The following is a 13,735-nucleotide window of genomic DNA, read 5'->3' as shown; positions in this document are numbered from 1 at the left end:
CAAAGTACAAATACTTTTTTTTTACCTTAAGTAGAAATTTTGGCTATCTAACTTTACTGGAGTAATTAATTTTAGAGAACTTTTAACTTCTACTCCTTACTTTTTTTTTTTTTTTTTGCAATTTTCTCTACTTTCTACACCTTACATTTAAAAATGGAGTTGTTACTTTTATTTAATTTAAGCTCATTTTTGTTATAGCGTGTTGGTATTTAAAACAAAAAAAACCTGAAAATAATTTGTTTTATCCAAACATATTAATATATTTTTTGTGGTTAATTAATTTGACACTGTTGCCATTGTTCATAAAACAAAAAAAAAAAATAAGTATAAGGAAGATATCATTCAGAATTGTAAAAAAAAAATTACTTTAATAGGGTAGTGCAGTAAAGCATCTCTCCCTAACATTTTTCCTGCATTTCTTTTACTTTTATACTTTAAGTAATTTTAAAAATGGTACTTTTACACTTTTACTTGAGTACGGTAAAAATCTTAAATTGATACTCTACCTTCAACAAAAGTGTTTTATACAGTAGGATTTATACTTCTACTTAAGTAATAAACATTCATACTTTTGACACCTCTGATAGTATGATAAAAACTGTCACTTCACTGATGAAGGGTTAAGCAGTTTTTTAAATGTAATAGCAGAAGCCATGATGACATAACACATAAGTAGGCTTTTGTTTCTTAAAATAAAGTCAGAAAAAAACTGTTGACGAAATTTTCTTTAACTTTTTTTCATAATTCCTTTGGATACCACAACATGATTTAAGTTTATGAGCAGCAGTGAGAACCTAATACCGGCCCAGAACCAAGTAAACTCTCTAAAGTGTTTCTACAGCAAAAGTCACCACATCTCCTGTGTAGTAATGATGTTTAAAAGTGATCTAGTGAAGTAAAGAAGCAGCTGATAAATCTACACAACAGCATGGGTGGATACATTTCAACCTTAATGGATTCATCAGTCAAAGATGATGTATAATCTGACATAAGGGTTATTACACAAACATCAGGAGTTTTGCATCAGTCTGTTTCTACACTTTCATTGCCACAAGCCTCTCTAATAAAAGCTTTCTCTTGTATCTTAGCTGACAGGCTTCTCTGATTGCCTGCCACTTCTGTAAGTCGCCTTCACTACAAGAGGAAGGTACAGAGGGAGACGTGTGACCAGGTAACGGGCCTTTCTGCTGACTCTGATCGGAGTGAAGTCGGAGTTTCCGAACAAGCATGTCATCCTTCTCTGGATGCACCTCCTTTTTATCTTGATCTTGTTTAGTCAAGGTTGCTTCCCGAGTCAGAGGGCAGGGGGGGCAGAGGAGTCTGCCTTTGAGTTCAGCAGGGAGGTCCCAGGGCTCTGGGATGAGCATGGGGGTGTAGCTGTCCGGGGCTCCAGAGAGCGCTCTCTGCTGCTGAGCCTGCTGAGTTTTCTCTTTGCGATAAACTACATCATCCTGCTCGATGTCTGGGTAGTCCTTGTCTTCTGCATCTCTATGAAGCTGTTGTTGTGTGACAATATTGAGCTGCGGTTCAGATGAGTAGAGTCTCCGCTTGGCAGGGAGCCGACTCTTAAACATGGCCAGGTCTACGTTGGACTGAAACGACAGGATCCGCCTGGTGAACATGTCGTCGTTCTCCAAGTCAGGATCAATGCTTTCATAATCAATGGGGTCTGGTGGCTCTCTAGGGTCTTCGCGCCCAAGGAGCGGCCATTTTTCACATTTGACCAGTTTGGGACCTGAGGTGGGGTCCACAGGAGCAAAAACCAGTGGTGGGATCTCTAAGAGAGGGGGCTCTATCTTAGGAAGCACTGGGGCAGGGGGTGCCTTGACATGAGGACTGCAGGGTGAGCAGAAGGAGAGAAAAGGATAGAGAGATAATGAGCGCATGCATGGCAACTAGATCAAGGTGCAAGAATAGCTGGAAAAGTGACATTTGAGTCAAACAAATGCTGATCAAATGAGGGCTTCACTACTGAATTCTAACTGCTGTGAAATAAAACTGAAGCAAGCTGATTGTAAAATCCGGTAGAGGATGCAACAAATGAAAAATACTAAACAAATTGGAAGCAGACTCTTTGTTAGAGCTTGTTAAGGGAACTCTAGTAGCTCGACTATTTTAGTAGTTAATTAGAAAGCAGCATATACCAATTCAGCCCAGAATGGAGCAAATCATAATGTTGCTTTGAAATGCGATGCTTTAACTCGCATCATCACAGTCGTGCAGCTGTATCAACCTTTTCCCAACAACAAGGGTGGTTTGAGCTGGTGTCTCATGCTTGTGGGAGTGAGAGGGAGATGTTGAAGAAGAAGGAGGAGCAGAGGAGAACCGAGGACAGACGTCGCATTCTGAGTCATCAGACGAAGAGCCCGACTTCAGACGACTACAGCCGAGAGCAGCATGAAGAGAGAGGGACAGAGGAGGGGCAGTCAGAGGATAAAAAGGAGGAATCATTGGAGTCTGAGATTTTATCAAGAAGAAAAGCGGTTTTAAAGATTTTTACATGGGTTTAAAACATTTGCTATTAGCAAGCAGTTAGTTAAAGAAAACGAAGCAAGAGGGAAAACAAAAAAACATGAATATAGAGTCTTGGTAAAGTCTTCATGCCCCTAGAACTTGTTCACCTTTTGTCACATTAGTGGGCCCAGATTTATTGATATTTAGTGTCAGAACAAAATAAGTGGATAAAGTTGTGAAGTGGAAGGAAAGTGATGTGTATTTTATTTATCTAAAATATTGTTTGCCTTTGCATTCAGCCTCCTGAATCAGCAGGTTCTGAAAACCCCTTTTGCTGCAGTTACAGCAGCAAGTACCTTCCGTTAAAAGACTAAAATTTCCAACCATTGTATTTTGCAAAGAGCGCAACTTCCATCTGATAGAATGGAGAACATCTTCAAACATCCACTTCCCAGATAACCTCTTGTTCCTGCGAAAGCAAAGTATTCCCACGGCATGATGATGATAATGCCATGTTTTAATGTGCAAATGGGGTTTTATCTTACCTCTCTGACATTAATTATACTTTTGTTGAGTGCACAACTAATATCATCTGTCTATAAATATTGTTTTTTATAATCTAACCAGACTTTAAACGTCTTTTGAGGTTTATTCCTGTTCTGTGTCATGTTTTCCTTGGTCTTTGTGATGCGTTGTGAGTGATGGTAACTGAAAGCCCTCTGAGGTTTTTCTACAGGACCGCTGTGTTCATATTTTATACAAATTAGGTGAGTTTATTAGATTTATTTCAGGGAGGCAGAGTAAGGAAGGGTCAATGCAAATGAAGTCACACTTAAGATTTTTAGGTTATAAGACAAAATGTGAAAAAGTTCAAGAAGTATGAATTCTTTTCCAAGCCATGTAATAAGCTGAGGTATATTTATCATGTTAGGAGTCCCTGTTGTTCCCAGTAATGCCACACCTCCACCCCCTCACACACCTGAAGCCTTGCATCTCCTTGTACCAGGGTCTCCTCTGAGAACCCAGTTTGATCCTCTGTACATGAACGTCCTCTTCAGGTGTCCAAAACTTGGGTAAGAACGTGTTGTAAGACACGCTTCTTGCCCGCTGCGGTTTGGCACCTATCTTACGAGCATAGAGATCATCCTGGATGGGATCAGCATAGCCCACCTCATCATCCTCATCTTCAGAGTCGTCATACATGTCCCTGAACAGGCTGTCAGAGCACACGCCCCGCCGGTGTTCCACCCTCACGTAGCGGCGGTCAAGGGACTGAGTTTTCCTGCTGTTGCTGCTCAAAGGAGACAGCCAACCACAAGTGCCAAAAATTAAAAATAGCTTTTCCAATGGGTCAAGTTTAAAAGTCACGCAAAAAAAGCACAGCAGCCTCAAACCAAATGATGTAAGGATTAGAAAACCCAAGCAAGCTAAAAGGCGAACCGAGAGCTAAAAAAAATGATTTTAGGAACTATGCCGAGAACTCAAATTCCAACTCAAAGCCCAAAACCTTTCAGAAAAAGCAAACATGAATTTACTGCAGCAGGAATCTGTGACTTATCCAAACTGAATCCAGCAAACTGGAGTGTTTGAATCTATTAAAAGTAATAATACTTTGACTAAAGATGTCGCTGTTGGCTGCAATAAACCATGCAAACAGACAGGAAGAGGAGCATTTGGTTTTAGCTCTCATCACACAGGCACATCCACACGGCATCGTCACGTTCTCTGACCTGTCGCAGGTCACGTTTGGATGAGTGGGGTAAACAGTGACTTTAGGCCAGGGGCCACCTTTGCCCTGGGCCCCCTGCCCCCTTGCTGAGGGACTGGAGGGCACAGCAAAGTTGGTAGGAGGAGCAGGGGAAGGACTGTGGAAGCGTCTGCTCGCCAGATCGTCTAAGACGAGATCCGGGTCGGGTCGGTCCGGATCTGAGTCGCTTCCGCTCTCGGAGTCATATTCCCAGTGGGAAGGAGCTGATGGTAGGGAGCTCTGGGTGACATGGCTGCTGCCAGAACTTGGAGCGGAAATCCTTGTTTGACAAGATCATCATCCCACAGCACAAGAATTAAAGACACAATGGAGCAGCCTAACATCGTGCAAACTTTTTTCACCAATATATATTTTCATCAACTAAACGGGACAACACTTTTAAGTGGATGAATAATATACCTGGTGAGCGTTCCTTCATCATCTCCAAAGCTGGAGCTGGCCCAGCTGCGTCGGCTGTCCTCGTTGCGCTCAGCCCTCTTCTTCCTCAGTGGAGCCGGCACATAACCTGACTGCTTGTCTTTGGTAGGTAGGAACTGGTTAAACTGGGCGGTGACTTTGGGTGTGATGACTAGCGACCTGCGGTAGCTGAGGCTGTTCTTGTCAGCCATCCTGAAGCTGGAGTCTGCCTCGGTGTCGCTACTACAACCTGTATGAAGAAAAGAGGGTAGGATCAAGGACTGGTGGCCAGGCTGGAGGACGGAAAAGAAAAGAAGACAAACAAAGCCAGGATATAGAAAAGACTGAGGCTAGTGACTTTGGAGGAGTAACTGGGGGCAGCAGAGTCGGGGAACAGAGGCCTCTTCATTTACAAGCTGCTGTGGACGACTGTGGAATGTCTCACTGCCCCCCAAGTACTCCAAGGAAATGCTGGGTTGCAAAAAAAATCTATTTATGCATACCAGAGAATCAGTTTTACACAAGCATGTCAAAGTTTAGTATTATAATTTTTTTTTTTTAAATCTTTTTCAGAGGCCTACCACTAGATGGCAATACAAGTTTGTTTTCACAATTGGGAACCAACTCTCCAAGAAGGTGGGTCTTCTCACTTTTCAAATATTTGAATTCCTTCAGGAAAACTAACAATATGAGATTCTAGAACTGGACAAAAAAAAAAAAGAAAAAAGAAAAAAACACATGCTTCACAACATTATGGAGAAAGAAAAAAGGAGAGAAGGAAGCAAAAAAGATAAGTTTAAGGAAGAAAGACAATCGAAAAGAACGCCACTCAGAAGTAAAGATTTAAGAGGGAAAGACATATTTTTCACTAACTGAACCAAAATATTCAAAATGATTGCAACACAAACAATTATTATCCCTCTATTTGTACTTCTGGTGGTTTGCATGTCAATAAACACAAATACATGCTTACCACATTGTTTCTTTAGTGGTTCTATGCAAACTTTGCAGAAGCCTAAACATAACGGTAATTGGTCAATGGATGGTTGTTGAGAGCAATAATTATTAACTCCTAATGATTTCTTAACACGACCCAGAGGAAAAGTTGAACGCAACATGATAATAAACCAGAACTTGTGTGTGGTTCATTTTCTGTAAAATTCTTCAATTAAGTGTATTTCACCAATAAGTGCTCATAGCATGGAGGTCATGACATATTTCTGTCTGTTTGGAAGCATTTATTCTACATTAGAGTGACTTGTGTTAATGGTAAGTAAATGGCTGAGGGCATTCAGAGTACCACAAGTCGCATTTGGACCAAAGTTTAAGGATTTTAATTTAATCTGAATGGTTACCTTGACTTTTTAATGTAAGGGGCAGTACTGACTAACAAATTCAATCAGGAAAAAAAAAAACAGAGTAAGGAAAAGTGGTACCTTCGCTGCTGCCTTTAAGATTGGCGTCAGATGAAGCGCTGTGGGGTCTGGAGCCCAGCGAGTCCAAACTATCAAACGAGTCGTCCCTCCTGTGTTTACCTCCTCCTCCACCTTCTCTCAGGGAGTAGATTTCCTCTCGCTCCGAGTACCAACTGTCTCCAAAGCCACTGTCTCTAACGTTGGAGCCCTTCGGGTTGTTTGATTCCTGCAGAGCCTTTAATAATAAACTCAAAGTCAGGAACATATCTAAACAATAGGGTACCATTGTAATATTTAGCTCAGTGGTTATTGTCCAGAATGAGCCCAGTTAGATGTGCTCTAAAATCAACATTTTTAAGCTCATCAGAATTGGCAGCTTCAGGTAAAGTCAAAACAAGTTTCCTCTGGATTTTTGTAGTCAGAGGAGACGAACTGAGCAATTTGGCTTCTATGAGAGGAAATACATTTGGAGGAGTCAAATTGAGTCCTTACAACACAACAGCAATGTACCAACTGCCTAGCATCAAGCTGTGGCGCTCTTTCACTGCTAGTGGTACTGGTTCACCGGACAAAACAAGTAGAATAATATTGAAGTAAAAAAGGACTGCCTCCAAAATGATCAACTTCAACCCAAATCAACAACTAGACAATTAAAATATGGTTAGGGTTAGTTAGGTCTTTTACTGCCCAGTTTATATCTGTCTGCTACAAATGCAAGTAGTGCAAAAATTAAAAGCTAAATATATGACTAAAACTGTGGACTTCTAAGGGGAAAATGAACCAAATCTTAAATCAAAGTATTATAGAAATGGATGAAGCAGGCCAACATTTTGCTTTTCCAATGAAGAACAGGGAGCAGTGCAAGGAAAGAAGTTATTGCTTTAAATCCAACAAAAACAAAAATGTAAGCTCAACCTAAATTGGCAAACTTATTGACAAGCCAAATCGCTTCATGGAAAACATTTAATGGTTTAGATGAGACAAATATGAACAATGACAAGAGAAGTCAAAAACCAAAGAGCACTATCAACTGTCAAGCATGGAGGTGGCAGCTTCATGGTCAGAGATTAGCTCATTGCCTAGTGCAATTTTAGTGTTACGAAATTGCCTCAAACATACATCTAACATGGTTTAAATGAATAAGTTTGTTTTACCTTTTACACCAAAAGGTTTGACTTCACCCAACAGAAAAGTAGGCCTACTGGGCCCAGTTTAGAAGCAAGGGTCGGTGTCAGAAATATTACTTTTTAATAAACACAACATTTTCCGGTAATGTATTCAAATGACAACTAAAATTATGTCAGGACATAGCTGGTGGCTAGAAGGTATATAAATATAATAAAGACTTTTAGAGAAAACCCCTCACTCTATAGAATTGGACTGGTTATCCCACACCCTGACGGTTTAAAAGTCATTAAAGTTGTTTGATTTATGCTTATAAAGACTGTATGTGAGCTGATCTCATCTGAACTCTTTATTCCAGCAGTTTTAGACCTAAATACACGCACTATCACACATTCAAATACCATCGTGTTAAGGGGAGGAGGTGTGGGAGATCTCCCAAGTAGATTTTAAAGTCTGTTGACTCGGTTATTGTAAACATAAAATGAATTATAATGGTTGGAAAAGAATGGTGAAATCTACATCAAGAAACCTCATCATTTCCTACCCTCTGTCAAAACAAACTTGATCCCCACACCCTTAATGACTGTGTTTACTACCAGTCGAAAATGTCACTGCACACAAACACATAAAAGCCCTCATCAAACACCAGGGCACCAAACGAGCCGAAACGTGTCACACTATTTAAAAAGAGCGGCGGTTTTTAAGATCTGTAATCTGTAGAATCCTGCCAGACAATACAGGTCCACAAATCAAACCCCGCCAAACCCCACAGCAGCACTGAACTTGGATTAACGTGGCTAAATGAACAAAATGTGCGCTAACCAACTGTTATTATCAAAAATCCCGGGAGTGAGCTGGATTACAGAGGGCTCGCACACAAGCTATAAATCCATGAGAAACACAAGGTGCCAAGTTTAACACTGGCACGAGCGGGAAGGGAGGAGAGGGATGCCTCTCTCAAGAAAAGAAGCGGCTATTTTAACATACAGCTATGTGTCCAGTGTTCTACACAGGATCAAAATAGCTGAATTGAAGGATCGTGTTATTTATGAATTAACGCTGTGCTGGTTTAAGTGCTCCCTTTGGCTGTTTGTGGCCGTCCTTCCACACATAGTCTGCATACCAGGGAGATACACAAATGTACTGTGCAGTCGCTGCAAAAGAGGATTTAAACATGCGCTGAAAAATTATTATTTTCTTTCATGACAGCGCGGATAAACGGGCGTTATAAATACCTCCTCTAAAGAGGACCTTACCTTGTATAACGCTGTGCCCAACAATCCCTCAAATGCTTTGAAATTTAGGTAAGGTCCATCATAGAAACGATCACTCTGAGCTCTTCTACCCAGCCAGTAGATGGTGATTAAAACCTAGAGATAAGAAAAGAGAGATTTTCCGTCAACACAGTGAGATTGAAATTAAATCACCTCCACAGAATACAACTTATCAAGCAGTCGTTGCACCTTTGCCCTCACTGCTCAATGATCTGGCTTGTGCTAAAGCACTTGATTGTTCTGCTTTGGTTTCCAGGCTCATCTAGAAAGCAGCACTGCTGTGTGACTCTGGGTTATAAAGCCGAACTGGTAGCCAGCAGGCAGCTTCTCCAACAAACATGCACACATAAACAAGTCTGCAACATTTAATGGGGGTCACACCAACATGACAGGTCAGGATAGTGAGACCCCCAGGTCAGGTCTTTGGTTGGATTTGAGGACAGGTTCTAGATAGACTTGGACTAAATGGACATAGGGTTTTGCACAAAGGATGTGGAGATTCAAAAGATTAATCCCAAATCTTTAGGACAAACATATCCACACAAAAAAAAAGTTAATAAACGCAGTTTAAAATTGTCCATCATTCTATATTGCGCGTATTTCTACTTTGTTTGTTATTTGTATGTTTCCCCCAATTTAACTAGAGCTGTAGAATATGTACATTTCTGCTTATTTAGCTAAACATGCATGCTCAATACTCTATAGCACAACTTTGATTACAGCAACTCTAGGACCTCCTAACGATTATTAAGGGTTAGTGACAATTGCACCATTTTGTGTTTCTTTAGCATTATGCAAGACAAATTACAGTGACTCTGCATAACTGCTGCCAACTTAATAATAAAAGAAAAAAATCCCTCCCCTTTAAGGGCTTCCTTACTTATATCAGGAAACTAGGAAAAAATACTTTGAACATTTATTATCATAGGAATCTGAATCAGCTTAAATCGTTATCTTCTGGTCAAATGTTTACTGGAGGTCAGAAAACAGCCCTAAACATTGATTGGTGCACATCTACTTCTAATTTCTTCTATAAATATGACTTATATTGTGTTGTTAAACCTATAGCTATTTAACTGTTAATTTCTTAGTGTTATTTAACCCAACGTCTTCAAAACTGTTGCAGTACATTATTAAAATGATTGTTACAGACATGTGAGCAAAAACCTTTGTTTACGCATTAGCAGGAAGGCAGCTGGTAAAGAAATATCATCCCTGTCAAACTCCATAAATCAGATTTGATAATGTTTTTCAAAAAAGGAGTACAAGAAAATAAATGCTAATTAAATCCTACTTATCCTATTTAATCTTACATAGACTTCACATCAAAATATATGATCATTTAGATCATTAATATATTGTATATATTTTATCATTTACTGTATACTGACTGTTCTAAGATTTAAGCTGGAGTTTTTCAATAACAAGAGGCCATAAGAAGCACTTAAATGGCAGAAGATGGAATTTAATCAAAACAATTTTAGGCGACAGTTATAACGACATTTTCTATTTTGGTAGTTTATATCTGTATATTTCACTAAAGAATGCGGAAGGGGATCATTATTGTTTGCACACTCCGTTTTATTTGACCAATAAACTCTATCTAACTTTTAACAGCATAATTTATGAACGAATAGTGATTGTAAATGTTTATTGTTTTGTTGTTCAGCTTTCCTTGTTATCATTCGTCAAACATTCCAAATATCACTGCCTGTTATCCCCTGAGAGCACTGTATCTAGTATATTATGCTCTATGCTTTATAAATATCTAATAATTCACAGAACAAAAGACCATTTATGAGAAAAGACTCACATTTTTCAGCCTCCTGTTTGTCTCCTGATGCCTGAGAAAAGAGCAAAGAGAGATGTTTGTGCATAAGTGCAAATAATACAAGAACAGGGGGCATCGCTCTGAGCTTTATGTAAGCTGGACAGTGAAAGAGCTGGAAGCTGAGAGCACAATCCTGGTTCCTGTCAGCCCATTACTCCTGTTCACACATCAACACACAGAGGCGGAGAGAAAAACAACATCATCTCTGAAACTGAATCTCAATAACATCAAAACAAACCAGTTTTTAAAGCTCCTTAAAGAGTAGATTAAGCAAAGTATTAAAAAGACGTCTGAAAACATTTCCTTCCATTTTAAGGGCGTTGCTGAATTCCTTTTTCATGACAATAAAACAAACTAGAAATTGAAAGCAAAGCTCTACAGTGGAAGAAAAAAATGTCCTGAGGAATTAACTAAGCTCTTTCTTTCTCTCTGTGGATGAACAGGCTGGGCTAGCTGTCAGTAAATCACTTTAAAGGAAAATCTCAGTTCCTGTGGAGACAAAAAACCCCAGAGTGTCGACATGGGAGCCCTGTATGACTCTCACCTTTGTGCTTTTCTTGTATATCTGTCACTTAAAGTGACAGATGTGTCCGTGTTTAAGTCAGGGAAGGATTTACAGCATTGCCTCCAATTCTGCTGCATCCGAAACATTCCTGGTTTAATGTGGGTGTGCTGACAATAGCCCATTAGCTGGTTAATTGCATGCTGTTGTCAGCTCTTAATCACAGAGAGATGTCTCTTTCACATACCAACACCTTAAAATGCTGATTGATAAAAGCTTATTATCAAGAACTCGTCCCCTGCATTCACTATATCTCATTACTATTATCTATCTGGAATGATCATGTTTACATATTTTAACCTTGGGATTTGCAGGGTTTTAACTTAGTAACTAAGCTTTCACACACAATTTCAACTTATATTTTGGATTACAGTTTCCTGAAGTGGTTTATTTTCAGTAATTTCTGAGACCACTTATGGGAATAATAACAAAGAAATGTCCTGCCCCAATGACAGAGCGGCAGAAATGCTATTAAGTACAAAGAAAATACAGCCGAGCTAGGGAAATATATAGGACCACACATTAAGTTGGTAAATGAAGAATTTCTTTGGTTGGACTACGCTAAGAAAAAAGTTACAAAACCGAAGAAAAATAATTTCACTGGGGCGCATTTAGGGGTAGTTTTAGAGCCTGTGGCTTGAGATGTATTTACTGTCAAAAGAAAAGAGCAAACAGCATGCTGCAACAACTGAGCAAAAACCCTGAACAGATCTCCCCCAATAAATGCAAACTCTGTAAAGGAACCTAAACATGGGAGAGAAAGATCACTGAGGTAAAAGGCTTCCATAGAGGGATGTCTAATAACATAAGCTAAAATACAAACATATTTATTCTAGTACTAGTTGCCATTTCTATCTACTACTGCTAACACAGTGTGGCTAAAATGTTCACTTGGTCTCTTACATCCTGTAAGCTGTAAAATTGAAATATGATATTGACCTCATAGATCTTCGAAGATATTGAAAATAATGATAACACTACCTATTATTAACTACTAAGGGCAATCTATTTCTCCAAGTCTTTTGGAAATCACAAATGAAGGATATTATTTCGAAACTCAGATTCATAAGACAAACTATTTACCATAAAAGTGTGGAAGAAATATCTTAATATCATTATGAGCAGGTCTACACTCCACACTTTCTTCTTATCAACCTGATTAGAAACCATGGCTGGATTCAACACAATTTCCAATAAAAAAAAATGCTTTATTCACTTAAATAAACCAGTAGTATCTCAACAAGAAGCACTTACAGGTATAAGTAGTTTAAAATTAGTATCTAACAGTAGGCACACAGAAAATAACCACAAACATTAATATTCTTTTCTAAAATTAAATTTGACAACAAGAAAAAAATGTTTTTCTAAAGTCCTGTGGAACCAAGCTGTGCTGTAGTATAAATATACATTTGTCAGTTAAAAAGAAGAGGACATTTCATTTTTTCAACCCATACTGTATACACATATTTGTTGATTGATACATTTTCACTTAGAACTTCTATTTTATGCGTGTGAAAATTCTATTAAAATGTGAGGCCAACAATGTCTTGTAGATTAAAGTGCATTTAAAACTACAACATTTATAACATAAATATATAAAACTATAACGGAACTATAACCACTCATTGGTTGCTGAGGACCCAGACTATTCATGTCAAGTTGTGTGCTTTTTGCCACCTGGTAAATGCAGTATAAGCATCGCAGCAGCTGTCTGGACTAAATTCTGGGTCTGTACCAGAAACACTTTGTGAGGCCGTCTCTTTTGCAAACAGCCAAGTTGATGGGAAATGTTTCTGCTGGCTGTAAAGTTTAGGTTTTCCCCCTAAAACCAGCTGTGTTTAGTCAGAGAGAGGAATATAGTCAAGTTGTGCTAAATAATGAGCTCTGCAGAGTATCTAATTCATTGTTTTTTTTATATATATATAACAAGTGAATGTTTTGTATTTACATGGAAACCCCTTTTCCCTTAAGTGAATGAAATTGCTCTGATTACCGCGCTGCAACCTTCCGCAGCTGAAAGCATTTCACTGGATGAGAAGCGGATCCCCTTTCTAGCAGTGTGCGTCATCTCTCACCAGGACTTTCCAACATGGTAATTTGCCAGCGGTGAAAATTGAAGTGGAGATTTTTTTGGGGGGTACTGCATAAATTTATGGGCCTCATAAAAAATAGGGCAGAGGAAAAAAAAAATCTCTTTCTTGTTTATTCAACAAAATAAAAAAATAAAAACCTGAGATTATAGCAGTGGCAGCCACAGCAAATGAAAAAGGAAGACTTATATTTGAAAACAACCAAAGATTTATGACCATGTATTAGCAATAGCAACAGCTGAGTAGAGGAGTAGACAAAAAGAGCTGTTTTTCACATCACTGAAGCCTCGGGAATCGCAAATAGATGTCAGAATCAGCTGAGCTCTCATATGATGAAGCACAACCAGTGGGGAAAATGCATCAGGAGTCTCATCCTCTCACAGGATCAAGTCAAAAAGCAGTGGAAAACTCTCATGTTCAAACTTACACCAGCTGACCATTTTATTAGGCCTATCTTGCTTGTACTGGTCTAATATTCATTGCATACATTCAACAAGCTGCTAGATACATTTGCCTGCAGTCCATAGTGACAGCATGACACAGCATGACACGGATTCTGCAGACGGATGTAAACCTCCTTTTGCAGCCCGTCCCAGATGTGTTTAGTCACCATATTCAAGAAAACATAAAAAAAAAATGTATCTGCAGAACAGCTGCCTACTGGATTTTTTCCTTTCTCTAGAGTAGTCCCTCTGCCACCACCTGTTTCACTTTCTTCCCCATTCAACTATTAAGTTTAGACTTAAGCAAGTCATAATTAGCATCTCCAGATGGCTATTAAGTTCCATTATATTTCTGTTAACTAGCAGCTGAACAGATA

At 39.0% G+C, this 13,735-nt stretch overlaps 2 protein-coding genes across 10 annotated transcripts in view; both read right to left on the bottom strand.

Annotated features, from left to right (window-relative positions):
• Positions 1 to 13,735, bottom strand: part of lmo7 (LIM domain 7) — a 69,505-nt gene that overhangs the window by 24,845 nt on the left and 30,925 nt on the right. For all 9 annotated transcript variants that reach the window (XM_015387695.1, XM_015387691.1, XM_015387694.1 and 6 more), the window contains 4 exons: positions 10,246 to 10,276; positions 8,415 to 8,528; positions 6,055 to 6,268; positions 4,622 to 4,868 (listed from right to left, as the gene is read on the bottom strand). In XM_015387695.1, the coding sequence (XP_015243181.1) occupies positions 4,622 to 4,868; positions 6,055 to 6,268; positions 8,415 to 8,528; positions 10,246 to 10,276 (606 nt within the window). The remainder of the gene's footprint in view (positions 1 to 4,621; positions 4,869 to 6,054; positions 6,269 to 8,414; positions 8,529 to 10,245; positions 10,277 to 13,735) is intronic.
• Positions 403 to 4,156, bottom strand: LOC107092954 (LIM domain only protein 7-like). The gene is made up of 3 exons (XM_015387699.1): positions 3,434 to 4,156; positions 2,234 to 2,380; positions 403 to 1,836 (listed from the first exon to the last, which is right to left on the bottom strand). The coding sequence occupies exons 1-3, from the start codon at positions 3,655 to 3,657 to the stop codon at positions 1,035 to 1,037; spliced, it is 1,173 nt and encodes a 390-aa protein (XP_015243185.1). The 5' UTR covers positions 3,658 to 4,156; the 3' UTR covers positions 403 to 1,034.

Source organism: Cyprinodon variegatus, unplaced genomic scaffold, assembly GCF_000732505.1.
Source record: "Cyprinodon variegatus isolate N-32 unplaced genomic scaffold, C_variegatus-1.0 Scaffold401, whole genome shotgun sequence".
Classification (NCBI taxonomy): Eukaryota; Metazoa; Chordata; class Actinopteri; order Cyprinodontiformes; family Cyprinodontidae; genus Cyprinodon; species Cyprinodon variegatus.
Note: the sequence above shows the minus strand (reverse complement) of the source record. Positions and strands in the feature narration are given on the sequence as shown.

Excerpts from the sequence above, each read along its gene's own strand:
- LOC107092954 (XM_015387699.1), bottom strand. The coding sequence starts at position 3,657 with ATGTATGACGACTCTGAAGATGAGGATGATGAGGTGGGCTATGCTGAT. Across the intron at positions 2,381-3,433 it reads AAGGAGATGCAAGGCTTCAG|TCGTCTGAAGTCGGGCTCTT; the intron begins GTGTGTGAGGGG and ends TCTCGGCTGTAG. Across the intron at positions 1,837-2,233 it reads ACCCTTGTTGTTGGGAAAAG|TCCTCATGTCAAGGCACCCC; the intron begins GTTGATACAGCT and ends CTCACCCTGCAG.